We start from the raw sequence: 14090 nt of genomic DNA on the forward strand, positions 1-14090 counted from the left end.
TAAAGACATCTGCCCCTAGGATCTATACCATCAGTCACCTGTGAAATCACATGTGAAATACTCCTCCTCTCCTTCCACAAGTCTCATCCCCACTGCATGTTCTCTGCTGGGACAGGCTGGGCAGTGGATCAAGTGGATTGAAGCAATTGTGAACAAAACAAAACACAGATCTCCTATGGGATTGCTGTCCCTTTCCTGTTGTCAAAGCCATGCAAATGTACAACTCAAAAGCATCTACACAGCTGTCTCATGGGTTAGATACCTGTATACCAGCAGTTAAACACTGAGAGATGGGAACTCCACATTTATTTTCATGGACACAAGGTCTCATAACTTTACCAAGAGTCACAAGCCTAGTCTGTGTAAATACTTAGTCTGCATAAATTTAATTTTGGGCACATTTTTAAAAACCCATTCTAAATAGTTTGAGGAGTGGTGTGTTTCTCAGTTTGACCCAGTCCTCCCCACTTCTTGCCTTCCTTCCTTTAGCTGCTCCACCTGCTTTAACTGTTTTGCCCTCCTGTTTACCAATAAAAACTGTGAGGCTGGAGGTTTTAGCTCAGGGGCATAAGTGCCTGTTTGGCAAACACGAGGTTGTGAGTTCAATCCCTGGTACAAAACAAAAACAAACAAACTAAAAAACCCCAATAAAAATGGCAGTGTGTACGAGACGAGTTTTAAATAGATTTAATATATTAGTGTACAAGGCCTATTTTACCTTAAGGCTTAACTTGTGACAAAGCAGTTACTGTCTCATGATGCAGTATTTGTGTTAATATTGAGGTGCTCTATGTTTTTAGCACTAACAGCATTAAGTTTCCCTCTGTGAGTCCTATCTTTTAATTCTTGTTGTCTCCTTGATCAGACATAGTCAATCAGAGGGGAAAAAGGCTTTACTGAGGCTCCTTTTCTGTGGATTTATTAGGGACACTTTTAAAAAGCATCTGCCTCGGTGTGTGGGCACGGTGTGTGTGTGTGTGTGTGTGTGTGTGTGTGTGTGTGTGTGTGTGGTGTGGAGGTGAGTTTTTACTTATTCAGAGAAGTAATAGGCAAATTGCTTTCCTCCTGAGCCTATTCCAGTAGCAATACTTGTATGCAGCTTGTGTAGAATATCAGGTAAAGTACTTAGTGTAGGTTAAAAATTCAGAATATGTAGGTTTCTATTTCTTTTTATTCTTTCTAAAAAGCAGACTTGATTAGAGATACTTCCAGTGATACCAGTGTATATAAAAGGATTTCTGATGAGAATGTGAGGCAAAGGTTGCAGTGAAAACGTGTTCTCACAGACACACACTTGCCATACAGTGTCAGCAGACATTTGCTTCTGCATGTGTGCCTACATGTATGTTCAGTCTCTGCATGTGTCAGTGTGTATGTTCTCATCTCTGTGTGGAGTCTGTGTATAGACTTGGGTGGTTTGGCATGGAAGTGTGTTTGTGCACATGTACACACACAAAGAAATGACTGGAGGAAGAGACTACATTGGCCCCACAGTTAATGGTAATCTTATTGTATATTGTAGCTCATGGAGTATAAAATAAAGTCCATTTATGATGTTGGTCTTATCTTCTAACTAAAATCAAAGGCATGAAGCTTCTTTACACCTGCATAAAACATGCAGTTTAATTACTCTGCACCGGGGAAAGTGATTGTATCACCTGTGGTGTAGCTCATCAGTACACAGTGCGAATCATGGGTGCAGGGTTTGAAAGCTGCATTCTGACTCAGTCTCTCTCCATGGTCTGTATCTGCTGTCAATGCCCCTACAGAGGTTTTCTCAAGGGCAGTTTGGTGCTTCTACTGACTTCCTTTTCCCTGCACAGTACTTGAAAGAAGGATGCTATTCTGTTTCTGAATAACCTAGCTAAGAGCTTTGCTCTGGATTATTCACACATGAATGGATAAATTATTATACTGTGTCCATTTCTTAAAAATTTGCTGATAACAGATGATGACTTATTTCAATGAAGCCAAAGCAAATATTTGAGAAAGAAAGTAAGCTTGTCTTAGAAGCTATGAAGGAATATAAAAAAGGCAAAGGGCTATGAATCTTAGCAGTTAAAAGACCTAAATTTGTTTTAAAGCTTACTTTATAATAATACTAATATGTGCTCCAACATTTTAAAAACCCTGCTAGCTAATACTTTTATAGGGAGGGAAAAATGTTTTTTTGACTTTATTTTATACTTCAGGCTCCATGGCTCTGCCCATGTGATAGAATTATCCCTAATAATTGGTAGCAGTGTACCCAAAGACCAGAAAGATACTGACAGGAAATTAATACACACGTTCATTCAGTCACTCAGCAAGCATTAGGAATTCAAGGAACTCTAGTAGGGTAAGGTAATATAGTACAAAAGGTCAGGGCTTTTGCTGAAACCAGAGACACTAGAAGGGACCAGACTTCTTATCAGGCTGGGTAAGGGTTTTGGAAGAGGGAAATCAGTGTTGGGTCATTGTGTGTTTCATGGAGGAGAGCATTTGGTTTTGTGATATAGGATGGTCACAGCATGCAGAGTGGATCTGAGGGAACAAGGGTGGCAGGGTGACATTGATGAGAGGGTCTCACAGTAACCCAGAGGATCCCATTTCAGACCAAGACAAGTAGACTAGGGAGGGACACAAGGGATTTGATACTGGAGTTAATTAGGTAAAACTCACAGGCTCGGAGACCGATGGCCTAGAGGAGGGTTGCAGTGGAATGAAAGGAGTCAAGAACTGGAGCTCACTGAGTAAAAAGAGAACATGAACAGGGTGGCAGAGGGGCCATATTTAAAGAAAAATCAGATAAGTTTAGAGCATTCAAAAGAAGCAGGAAGGAAAATGTAATGCGTGTGGTCGTGGAAGCCCCTGGAAGAAGTGCTGCTGGAGGAATGGAGCCATGACCTCAAAGACTGCTCAGGGTTTAACTGAGAGTGAGGCGAGAGTGTCTGAGTGTCCACTCAGGCGGGAAGCCCGCAGAGCCGGTCATTCCTGAGTGAGACAGATGTCATCAAAGTACTGTGGGTGGAAGCCACACTGCACTGGTTGGATGGAAAAGCTGCAGTAGTAATCACAGGAATCTTTTCTTAAGAATACACACTACATCAGCAGCAGCCAGTGTGGGTAACAGCATACTCATTGTGATTGGGGAAACTGAGGCTTCTAGACTTTAAGTAACTTTCCTGAGGTGACATACTAGGAACAGAGAATAGTTGAGATGTGAACCTGCTCATTTTGATGCCAAAGCTTCCTTTCTGGGTAATTTTGTCCATTTAACTTGGTTTGGTGACCACCAAGGCTCCTTTGGAAGCAGCATTTGTTCAAGTAATTGGGAATATGTATTTTGGAAAATATCTGTATAAAGAAATCATAGAATTGCCAGAATACCTCAGAAGGAAAGAAAGAATGGGGTGCTGTCAGAGGGTGTTGAACCTCCCTTTGACTAATGAACTGTGGGGAGAATTAAGGGGTGGAGGGAGAGAAGACAACAAAAGTCCTGGAAGACTCCAGCGCTTCTCAGCAACTCTCAAGGAAGCAACTGGTGCTGTTCATACTGATGAATATATTCTAGCTTCACAATTTAGAATTTAATAGTTAAAAAAAGAGAAATGGGAGTCCAGAAGAACATGGCGGATAGATAGCAGCAGGCTCGGAGGCTCTCTGAGAAACCACACTTGAAATCCAGGAATTGTGCCAGGCAGGAAGTCCTAGGCAAGGGGGGCGGATATTCTTTGCCCACCCAGGAATGAACTAAATTAAGAGAAACCAACTAGGAACGCAATCCCAGTGATACAGCAGGAACAGATAAGGTCTCAGCATGGAAGCCAGACCTCATGCCACTGGAAACTGCGATCTGAATTTCCTGCAGCCACTGTTGTGTCCTGGTTGGCACAGCAGGGAGAGAGGTGCGAAAGCTCAGAGAGTGGGAAGCGTTGAATGGAATTGGGAGCGGGGATGGCTGGGTGCCCTGCATCGACCTGTGGTGAGTGAGCAGATGGGAACCCTTCCATAGAGAAGGAGGCTTCAGTGGAGGACATACTCTGACGGGGCAGACTTCCCAGAACGAGATGCTGCAGTGACTTCAGTCACATATCCCCCTCTCAAGCGGGATTGGTGGCGAGTGCCTGGCCTGCGAGATGCTGCTGGCTGAGATCCAGTAGGCCAACCCAGATCACAGTGCCTGGAGGTGCACCCTAGCAGTGAAGCCTTTGGTAGGTTGACCTGGAGGGGTGGGCCTGGCATAGACTGCCCAGGTCTATGTCTTGCTGGTGCACTGCAGTGGGTAGGAACACCTAGCCGGAGCAATTCAAACAGACTGTACCTGACAGGGAAGGAAGCTGGGGCTCCTATATATTCTTATATATAAGGAACAAAGAATATGGAAAGAGGGAGCACAGGAAAGGGTCCTCAGCCCCCAATTCTGAGAAACATGCAATAGCAGACACAGCACCAATAGATATAAAGCGCTATCTCCAGAGCCTCATAGATGAGTTCAGGAATGAAGTTATTAATGGCCTGAAGCAAGACATAAGCAGAATAGTTAGAGAAATGCTAAGCACTGCCCAAGAAAAAACAGATGGTTGAATGGAAGAACAGAAAGAAAGGGTAGAATTGTTTGATGGAGAAAATAGAGAAAGCATAGAATATGTGAAGTAGATTCAAAGAGATTACCAGGAAACTAAAAACTCTATTGAAAACTGGCATAACAGCTTAAAAGAAACTAAGAATAGATTATCTGAACTGGAGGGCAGATTTGTAATATGGAAGCATGAAATGAAAAACTTCTTAAAAATAACAACAACAACAAAAAAAAAAACCAAACAGCAACAATACAAAAGCTAGAAGATTATAAGAGGATCTATAACTTAAGAATTAAGAACATAAGAGAAGAAGTGGGGACACAAACAAATGGACTACAAAAGCTATTCACAGAAATAATCCAAAAGAATTTCCCTAATTTAGCAAATGGTAAAGATACTCAGATGTATGAGGCATACAGGACTCTAGCCACCTACAACCCAAAAAGAGCTACACCCAGGCATATAATAATCAAAATTCCAGAAATCCAATATAAGAACAGAATATTAAAAGCCATCAGAGACAAGAAATGGATCACTTACAAGGGAACACCCATCAGAATTACAGCAGACTTCTCGGCACAAACCATCAAATCATGAAGAGCGTAGCGGGGGGAATAATTCAAGCTTTGAAAGATAATAACCTCCAGCCAAGATTGATATATCCTGCACAACTGTCCCTAGAAATTGATGGAAAAACAAGGTGCTTCCAGGATAAAGAGGAACTCGCGGAATTTGCAACCACTAATTCAACTCTACAGAGAATACTGCAGGATAGTCTAAAAAAGGAAAATACCAAGATTCCAGAAATAGTGGCAGAGAGGCCACAATGAATGGAGCAGAAAACAAAATGAAGAAGACAAACTGACAACAACAGAAAAAAAGCTCAACAGAAATGAGGCAGAGAAGATCAAAAGGTAGGAACAGCTATTTTGGAGAAAACAAGACATCATAATAGCTAGTGCTGATTTTGTATTATCTTGTTTTGAAGTCCCATCGAACTTGTATTCTTCTGTCTCTATTGGTCTTAAAAGGTTGTATCTTATTGGATTTTATTATATATGATAATATAAGCAAAAACTTTTATAGACAAGGAGTTTATATAGAAACTATTGTTCATTTTCTGTTAATTGGTCCTAAATACCCTGTAATAATGTCATTCTCTTGAATGGTTTTATAGTGTCTTGATATGTTTGGTGCTACAGTATATGAAGTTATACTCAAAGATTTCAAGGAAAGAGACACTATGGTAACTAGTTTTATGTCAGGATATCTTGTGGTGAAACACTATTTTGCTCAAATGGTTATGATTTGACCTGCACTGTTCTGTTGTTATGCCCTCTTTTATCTCAATCCCCCATTTTTTTGAATTATTTACTTTTTTCTTTTTATTTTTTTAATTAAGGAAAAAATAAATAAAAAATAGCAGGATACATTATAGTAACCTACTTTGATTTCCTATTAACTTTATTTGAAATCCTGTATTGCCCTCACCATCTTGTTTTGACTGATTTTCCTCTATTCTGCTTTGCTTGATAGTACCAAGTTCGAAAGTATATGCATAACTGTGAAGTCAATAAGAATCATTATGACACCCATTCCGGTTGACTATTAATCCCTCCTGTAATGTCTCCAATGCTTTGGTTTTATTCTTTACTGCTTAGTTCAATTTTATTATAACTGCCAATTCTTCTTAAAATAGCAAGAGGCAGTATGGTAACCATTGTTGATCATCTTATATTTTGTTTTTACATTATCTATTATGTCCATCCTTTTGATTTGACTGACTCTGTTCTGATATGTCGCATTTGGTTTTACTCTCTTCAAAAAAAGTAATAAGAACTGTGGGAATAATAAAGCCCAAAATGTGTAATTGTCATTGTACAAAAGAAAAGAAAAGAAAGTGCTCTAAAGGTTATAACTGCATATATGTTTAAGTGTATAAGATAGATAACCATATTACTGAGTGTTTTTTGGATCATTGAACAAAACTGTTTGCACTCTCACTGTTTGAAAGTCCACTTTATATGCTTCAATAATGTAACTTGAACAACTATTTCTAAGATGAGAATATGTAATCTATTAACTAGTGATTTCTTACTGTTTTTTTAAAATTTTGTATTACTTGTACCCTTTTTCTGTTTTTTTCCTTTTTCTCCTTAAATAAAAAAAAAAAGGGGTGGGAGGGAGGGTGGGAGGAGAGTTGGTATGAGGCCAGCCTAGTTTAGGGCACAGAGGGTCGTAACAATACACTCTCAGCATTTCAAATATGAACGTCAAAAATAAAAGTCTCCTTTGATGTTCCGACCTGGCTTTTACCTCTTTTGGCTTAATTCAGTAATGAAAAACTAAATATGGGAAAAGAACAATAGACTGATATTTCATATAGAGGTTTAGCTGCCTGTCTGCACTAGAATAGGCTAACCCAGATGACTTCATATATTTCTGGTTTAATTTCTTATATTCTGTCCAACTCATTCTGCCTATATTTCTCCTCTCTCTTTCCATTAGATCATGCTTCTTAGCGATCCTGAGGTGGAGAGCAGCATATTGATCAGCTCAGATGAAGGGGCCACCTATCAGAAGTACCGGCTCACCTTCTACATCCAGAGCCTGCTCTTCCACCCCAAGCAAGAGGACTGGGTGCTGGCGTACAGTCTGGATCAAAAGGTGAACAAATAACCCTTTTAAGTGTATCTGTCACCCCAGGCTCACTTTGGGAAATTTTGAAGGGAACCAGTGGCATTTTATCATTCTTCCTCTGCAGCAGTGAGCTGTCCTTTCTACTCTTAAGTATCATGGCAGATAGGCAAGCGTATGTTATTTTGTTGGCAGTGGTTTTTTAAAATCATTTTTCAGATTTAAAATGACTTTCTTTAGTATTTTGCTCACTGGACCCCATTTAAAACAGTACCATGAGGTAATCAGGAGAGGGTGTTGCTAACTATAGTGGCTACCATCAGCAAAGCCTCAGAAAGGCTGAGGTGCTTGTGCAGAGTCATCAGTGGCCAGAGGGAGGAGCTGGCATTGGAACGCATGCTGTCAGACTCTGAGTCTGGAGTGTCTTGTCTCATACTGCGCTGTTTCCATTCTGTGAAATACCTTTGGTTTCAGTTTAACGATGAATGCAGAGTCTCAGTGAATAACAGGTCCAGGAATAACAGGTCCACTCTGTTATTCCTAAAAATATATTTAAGGCATGATAGATCAATAAAACCTCTTCTTCCAGCTCTACACCCATGTATTCAACTGTGTACTTGGCATTGTCTCTTGTGTGCTTCTGAAGATGCAGCATAAGCCCCAGTGAACTCCTGCTCTGGTCCCAGTGTGGCTATCTCCTACTGTTCCTGAGCTCTGTCCATCTAGTTGCAAAGTGAGAATCTGGATAGTGTCCTTTTCCTAATCCACTGTCCCTATCCATCACTGGATTTCCTTCTCTAAATACATGGCAGGCGAATTAGTAGATGAATACTTACATGCAACGGAAATAAATCCATTATATTTGATCAATTTATCCTTGAGAAAAGGAACTCAAGATTATTCTTTATTCCATTTCCTGCATTCTCAGGAACCTTCATACGGATGCCAAGCTATTGTGTAGTAATGGAGAATCAATTGGTGGAATGGAACAGATAATTGAAAGCACTGTCTCGCGTAGAGATGCTCACAGGATAACCATGGTTTCAACCATTGTTGAAACAGATGCTTTGCTCTGTGCTGATAAATCCTAAAATAGTTGCTTTTCAGTATATATTCAAACACGTGATTGTGAATTTTGTGTTTGTGATGTCAGCACCTTTAAACAATAATTTCAACATAACCTTTATATCTCTCAGTCACAGAGTCTTATTGTGGGCACCAGGTGCTCAGTGCTATCCCCTGAGGACACCCACATGACATTTGCAGAGGAAAAGCCTTTGCAAATATATTTCTTTCATGGCATCAAGTGGATATTGTATGAAAGACTTAGCCAAATGTCAGAGAGCCTGCAAGTTTAGATGCTTAATATAGCCAGACATTCCAAAGCTATTTTGAAAAAATAAATTATTTGGATGTTATTAAATAGTTGGATGTTAATTTATTTAGGTAAAGCTCAAAACTTTTATAATTACACTATTTTGTTTTAGATGGAAAAGCTGGGTTAGAGGCAGCAGCCTCCTACCAAGAGGTTCGCAAACCAAATGCTGGATTCCTTATGTCTGACCCAGGTGATCTTCATCCTTCATTTTCACAGCGCTGAACTTCTGGGGCATTACTCCTGAAGTACTCTCGTGGATATAATGCCTTCAAAATTCTTTCAGACTTGATGGTTGCTTGTTCACTTAGGAAAAATATTTGGAAATGTGGCAGTGGGTATTGATGGATTTTCCTAATCATACTGAACATTTCCAGATTTATTACTCCTTAGGTGGTCTTTCTGGTTGACATCCTTTGCTAGAAGTGGCTGAATGTCCTTCAGACCCATAAACTTTCTAACTGGTGCCTGGCCATTCTTCTTTTAAATAAATGATGCAAGGAGGATAATGTTTGCAGAGATGGCATAAAACACCTAGTTCCGGTAAGCTTGGATGCAGTGGAGTTTTTCTTTATTTGTGGGGTAATTTAATGGTGTAGAGTCAAGGAGGGTGATGCTATGCAGTAGCAAATGAAGATGCAAGTGTAGCTGAGATTGCTATAAAAGTGTTCTTTCAATCTGGAGTCCTCTTTGATGTGCATGTATTGAGGTAGCTGTTTTCTTCAAGAGAGAATGAAAAGTGCCGGTATTAAGGTAACTGCAACATCAAGGGGAGATGTTTGTGGTGAGGAGTGAATCGATGGTTCCATTATTGTGCCTTTGATGAAATGCACTGGCAATTTCTTTAGAATCTGGAAGCCTATCTCGTTATGTTGTATGTATTACAAAAGGCCTAATTGAATGATATTTTAAAGGGACAATATCCAATCGCTTTACTTTTTTCAAACTGCTACCCTGCTGCAGGAGACTTGTCTATAGAGCTCACTTGGAAAAGGCACTACTAGAAAATTAAAAGATACCCTGGAAAGGCAAATTTGCATGTGAAAACAGAGGTGTACTTAATGTTTTGTTACTTGAGGTGCTGGGTGATGGATTATGAGTTTAATGGGAAATATGGTCACCTGGTGCTAGGTAAGGCTGTTGGTGAGGGGAGCCTACTAAAATCTTTGAATGGTTGAGTGGTTGGGATGGGAACCAAGGTGATAGGATTTTTGGCTTGGTTAAAGAGAGAGTATAAAATAAAAGTGGCCTTTATTCTAAGAACACAGAGAGAACCCCACAACCACTGGGGGTCTGGCTTTCTCTGCTGGATGCATGGTGTGGGGGGCATACATACAGCTTTGGTCTGGGGCGGTGCCTAAAAGTGTCATCGTTGATGTGCGAGTAGCTGATTGGAACTCTTTTCATACCACAGGTAAGTTGCCTAATGGTGGGGAAGGTGATCAAGGTAAAGGTCCCTTGGTCCCACCTCCCACTGCTGTTAATGTTCTATCTAGGGCAAAATCCTTTCATTCCTATCCTCCTATTGTTAGGAAAAAGGTGAAGTCTTGAAGTCTCTCTCTCTTATTACTTCCTCTTGAAAGGGAGCACCGTATTGGGGTTCAAGAGGGTTGACGGGATGATGGTTGATGCTCATGCAGATGCTGGTGCCAAGTGTTTCAGCCAGAACAACTTTATCACTGGTGAATGCCTGCACCTTAGACTGGAAAAACAAAGAGACAAGTGCTAAGAGGAGGCAGGCCACTATCATATTTAAGGACCCTGGTGAGGTAGAAGGAAAGGTGCCTTTGATTTAGATATGCAGAATCATTACAATGGTGAGGTAGAATCATTATGATTACAATGGTGAGGTAGAATTCTGAAAAATAAGTGTGGGGTTAGGAGGAGTGAAGTTATAAGAGGTGATTATTCCTCCATCTGAAAGGGTAACAGTTAAAAGTGTAGGTAGGTAGGACATGTCTCTGGTCCACGAGTTGAACTAGAAAGAATAGGAGGGTGGGGATGGCCATGGCTGTGTCACTATAAGAAAGGTAAGAGCCTAGGCCTTCAGGGATGTCACATTTGACCAAACAGCTGAGGGTAGAGAGAACTAAGATAGTTGTCATGTAGAACAACATGAAGACGTCTTAACACATGATGTGGGAGTCTTTAGGAAAGACTGTTGAGTCCTGCTGTAAAAAAGATAATTAATAGAATGTAAGAAATTAGGAACCAATTGGATAACAAAACACGACTCAGCCTGAGAGTTGTGGCTGTTAGGCCTTGGTGAGATGGAGATGGGTGGGTGACAGAAGATGAGATGACCACTCAGGATGGTTAGATTTAGGGTTGGGAGGGCACCATTTAGCCTGAGTGATGTGAAACCAGGATGGGAGTCCAGCAACTTTGACTGCTGTAGGGGTTGCCAAGGAGACCAAGTAGGGGCCACTCCACCTTGGTTGTAGTCCTGTGGATTTAGAACATTTGAGATAAATTAGATCTCTTGGGGATATGGGAGGATCTGGTTTGGCCCCTTCAGAGGGTTGAGAAAGGCAGAGATCAGCATGTTGTCGTAACAGGTATTAGAAGAAGGAGAGGATTGGGATATAGTCAGCAAGAGTAGGGAGATTTTGGGGAGTAGGAAGATTGTGGGGTAAGAATGGCCTGCCATACATAAGTTCAAAAGGACTTAAAAATGTAGGAGCCCAGGAAGTGCCCTGAGCTTGGCTAAAGCTAAGGGAAGAAATTGAGGCTAAGGTTAGTGTAGTTCTAAAGTGAGCTTTGTAAGGTGTTTTTTTATGAGGCCATTTGCCTTTTCTACTTTTCCTGAGTATTGTGGATGGTATGGAATGTGTAGGCGCCAGGTGCTGTGTAAGCCTGAGGATACCTGTTGAGTGATCTGAGAAATAAAGGTGGGACCGTTATCTGACTGAATACTCTGAGACCAAATCTTGGGATGATTTCCTGTAATAGGTCTTTAGTAACTACATCAGCGGTCTCCCTGGTTGTGGGAAAGGCTTCTATATATCCTGACAAAGTACAAACAAAGGTGAGAAGGTATTTGAGAGTTTTGTGGTGGGGCATATGTGTAAAAATCTACCTGCCAATCCTGACCAGGGGTGTGTGGTCAAAATTGGTGAGTAGGAAAGGAAGGGGGTGCTATATGTCCCTGAGGAGAGGGCCTAGCACAGAAATGACAGGTGTGAGTAATCTTAAGAATGATAGCCTTCAGAGAAGGATGCATAACTACTGGGGCTAAAAGTCTGTGTAGGGCCTGTGATCCTATATGGAAACAGTTGTGTAAGTCAGTGATGATGTGTAAGTCACTGCTGATCTGGGGGAACAGGTTTTGATCCCTGGAAAATCCATCCCTGAGTGTTTTTTGTGTAACCTGGTTTATGAAGTACTGTAGCTGCTCTGGTGAATAATTAGGTTGAGGTAGATTGTTTGGGACTAACAGGAGAAGATGAGAAGGATAAGGCCTTTGTGCATCTAACTTGGCTTGTGAATCTGCAAAGGCATTGCCATGAGCAATGGGATCTGCAGAATTTTGGTGTCCCCTACAATGAAAAACTGCTGCCTGTTTTGGGAGTAGTGCTGCCTCTTAGGAATTTAAGCATAAGAGGGCCATTAATGATAGGTGTTCCCTGAGAGTAAATAAGGCCCCAGATAGAGGCGTGAGAGTATAAAATGCTAAATGTATACTTTGAATCAGTGTATATATTTATGACTTTGTCCTTTGCTAGTATAAGAGCCCTTGTAAGGGCAGTAAGTTCTGCCCTCTGGGAAGAGGTCCAGTGGATTTGCCTCTATAACTTTTGACTGGTTAACTATTGCATATCCTGCCTTTTTTGGATGTTTGTGTTTGTTGAACTGCCATCTGTGAACCATGTGTCAAAGGCTAAAGAGAGAGGTGGGCTACTAATGTGAGGGAAAGGGGTGGGAGTCATCTGTAAGACCTCAATACAGTCATGGTGAGGATGGCCCTCTGAGGTGAGAAGTAAAGTTTCCACATTAAGAGGACCACTAGTTGCAACAGAGATACAAGGGTCCTGAGAGAGTGTTAGATGTACCGGTTGAAGGTGAGAAGGGGTCATCAGAGCAGGGAGTGCCTTATGTGAGATAAGCTCATTTAGGTGATGAGGTGAGTGTACTGTAATAGACTGCCCTAATGTAAACTTCTTAGCTTCCTGTGTCAGTAGGGCTGCAGCCACAAGGACTCACAGACAAGGTGTCCATCCTTTTACTGTGTTGTCTAACTGCTTTGACAAGTAAGCTACTGCTTGAAAAGAAGGTCCCTTTTTGTGTCCCAGTATACCCACAGCGTTGTGACCCTGAGAGGTAGTATATGATTGAAGGATTGGGTGGGGTCAGGAAGATTAAGGGCTGGAGCTCTTAGGAGAGCCTCTTTTATGAAAGGAGGCATGTATGGGCATAGTGGGGCCTAGGGGTTCTGATAAGGGACCCTTAATGGCCTTATAGAGGGGTTGAGCTAGAGCTTCCAAGTTAGGAATCCAGAGACGAAAGAAATTAGCTAAACCTAGGAAAGATATAACCTGTTGTTTAGTTGTGGGCGCCTGAGGTCTTGAAGAATAGCCTTATGATCTGTGGTGATGGAAAGAGTGGTGGGGGTAAGAGAGAGACCTAGATATTTGACTTTTAGGGAAGCTATTTGGGCTTTAGCAGGAGAGACCCTGTATCCATGACTGGCAAGAAAATTACGGAGATTAGCTGAATGCTGTTATGGCTAGCATATGGGATGGAGAACATAAGAGAAGGTCATTTATGTATTGAAGGAGAGTGCTAGGTTTGAGGTCAAGTTAAATAAGGTCAGCAGCAATAACTTGGCTAAAGAAGTGGGAACTATCCCTGGACCCTTGGGGAAGCACTGTCCAAGTAAGTTGTTGAGACCCGAGAGTATCTGGATCACTCCATGTAAAATGCAAAGAGATCCTGACAGTCAGGGTGTAGGTGGATGGTAACAAAGGCATCGTTAAGATCTACAATTGTAAAGTGAGTGGTGAAGGGAGGAATATGAGAGAGCATAGTATAAGGATTTGGCATCACTGGGTGGGTTGGGGTGACAGCACTACTGATTACCCTAAGGTCCTGCACTAGGTGATAGGACCCATGAGGCTTGAGTACTGGGAAAATGGGAGTATTATAGGATGAATGGGTAGGTTTAAGAAAACCATTGTCTGAAAGGCACTTAATTATAGGTTTAAGTCCCTGTAAGTGTTTAGGAGATATGGGATATTGGGGAACACAAGGAAAAATTGAAGGATCCCTGAGAAGAATTAAAATAGGTGTGGCATGGATAGTGCAGATGGGATTGAAAGTATCCCAAACTATGGGATCAACCAGAGAAGGAAGGAGAGGGGATGACTTTGTGGCACACTGTGAGGGTTTTTGGAGGACTAGAGCTGTGGGGAGGGAGAAGGTAAAGGAGCAGTTAAGCTTTTGAAGGAGATCTCTACCTAAAAGAGGTGTGGGGCATGTTGGAATTACTAGGAATCTATGGGTAAAGAAGAGAGTCC

The 14090-nt window shown here is 41.4% G+C and overlaps 1 protein-coding gene across 1 annotated transcript in view; it reads left to right on the forward strand.

Moving 5' to 3' along the window:
- The window catches only part of Sorcs3 (sortilin related VPS10 domain containing receptor 3), a 591788-nt gene that overhangs the window by 283543 nt on the left and 294155 nt on the right, over positions 1–14090 (forward strand). Inside the window, exon 4 of the mRNA XM_063244673.1 lies at positions 7071–7229. Coding sequence (XP_063100743.1) covers positions 7071–7229 — 159 coding nt within the window. The remainder of the gene's footprint in view (positions 1–7070; positions 7230–14090) is intronic.

Source organism: Cavia porcellus, unplaced genomic scaffold, assembly GCF_034190915.1.
Source record: "Cavia porcellus strain 051 isolate PalLab524CR breed Dunkin Hartley unplaced genomic scaffold, mCavPor4.1 scaffold_2, whole genome shotgun sequence".
NCBI classification, from domain to species: domain Eukaryota; kingdom Metazoa; phylum Chordata; class Mammalia; order Rodentia; family Caviidae; genus Cavia; species Cavia porcellus.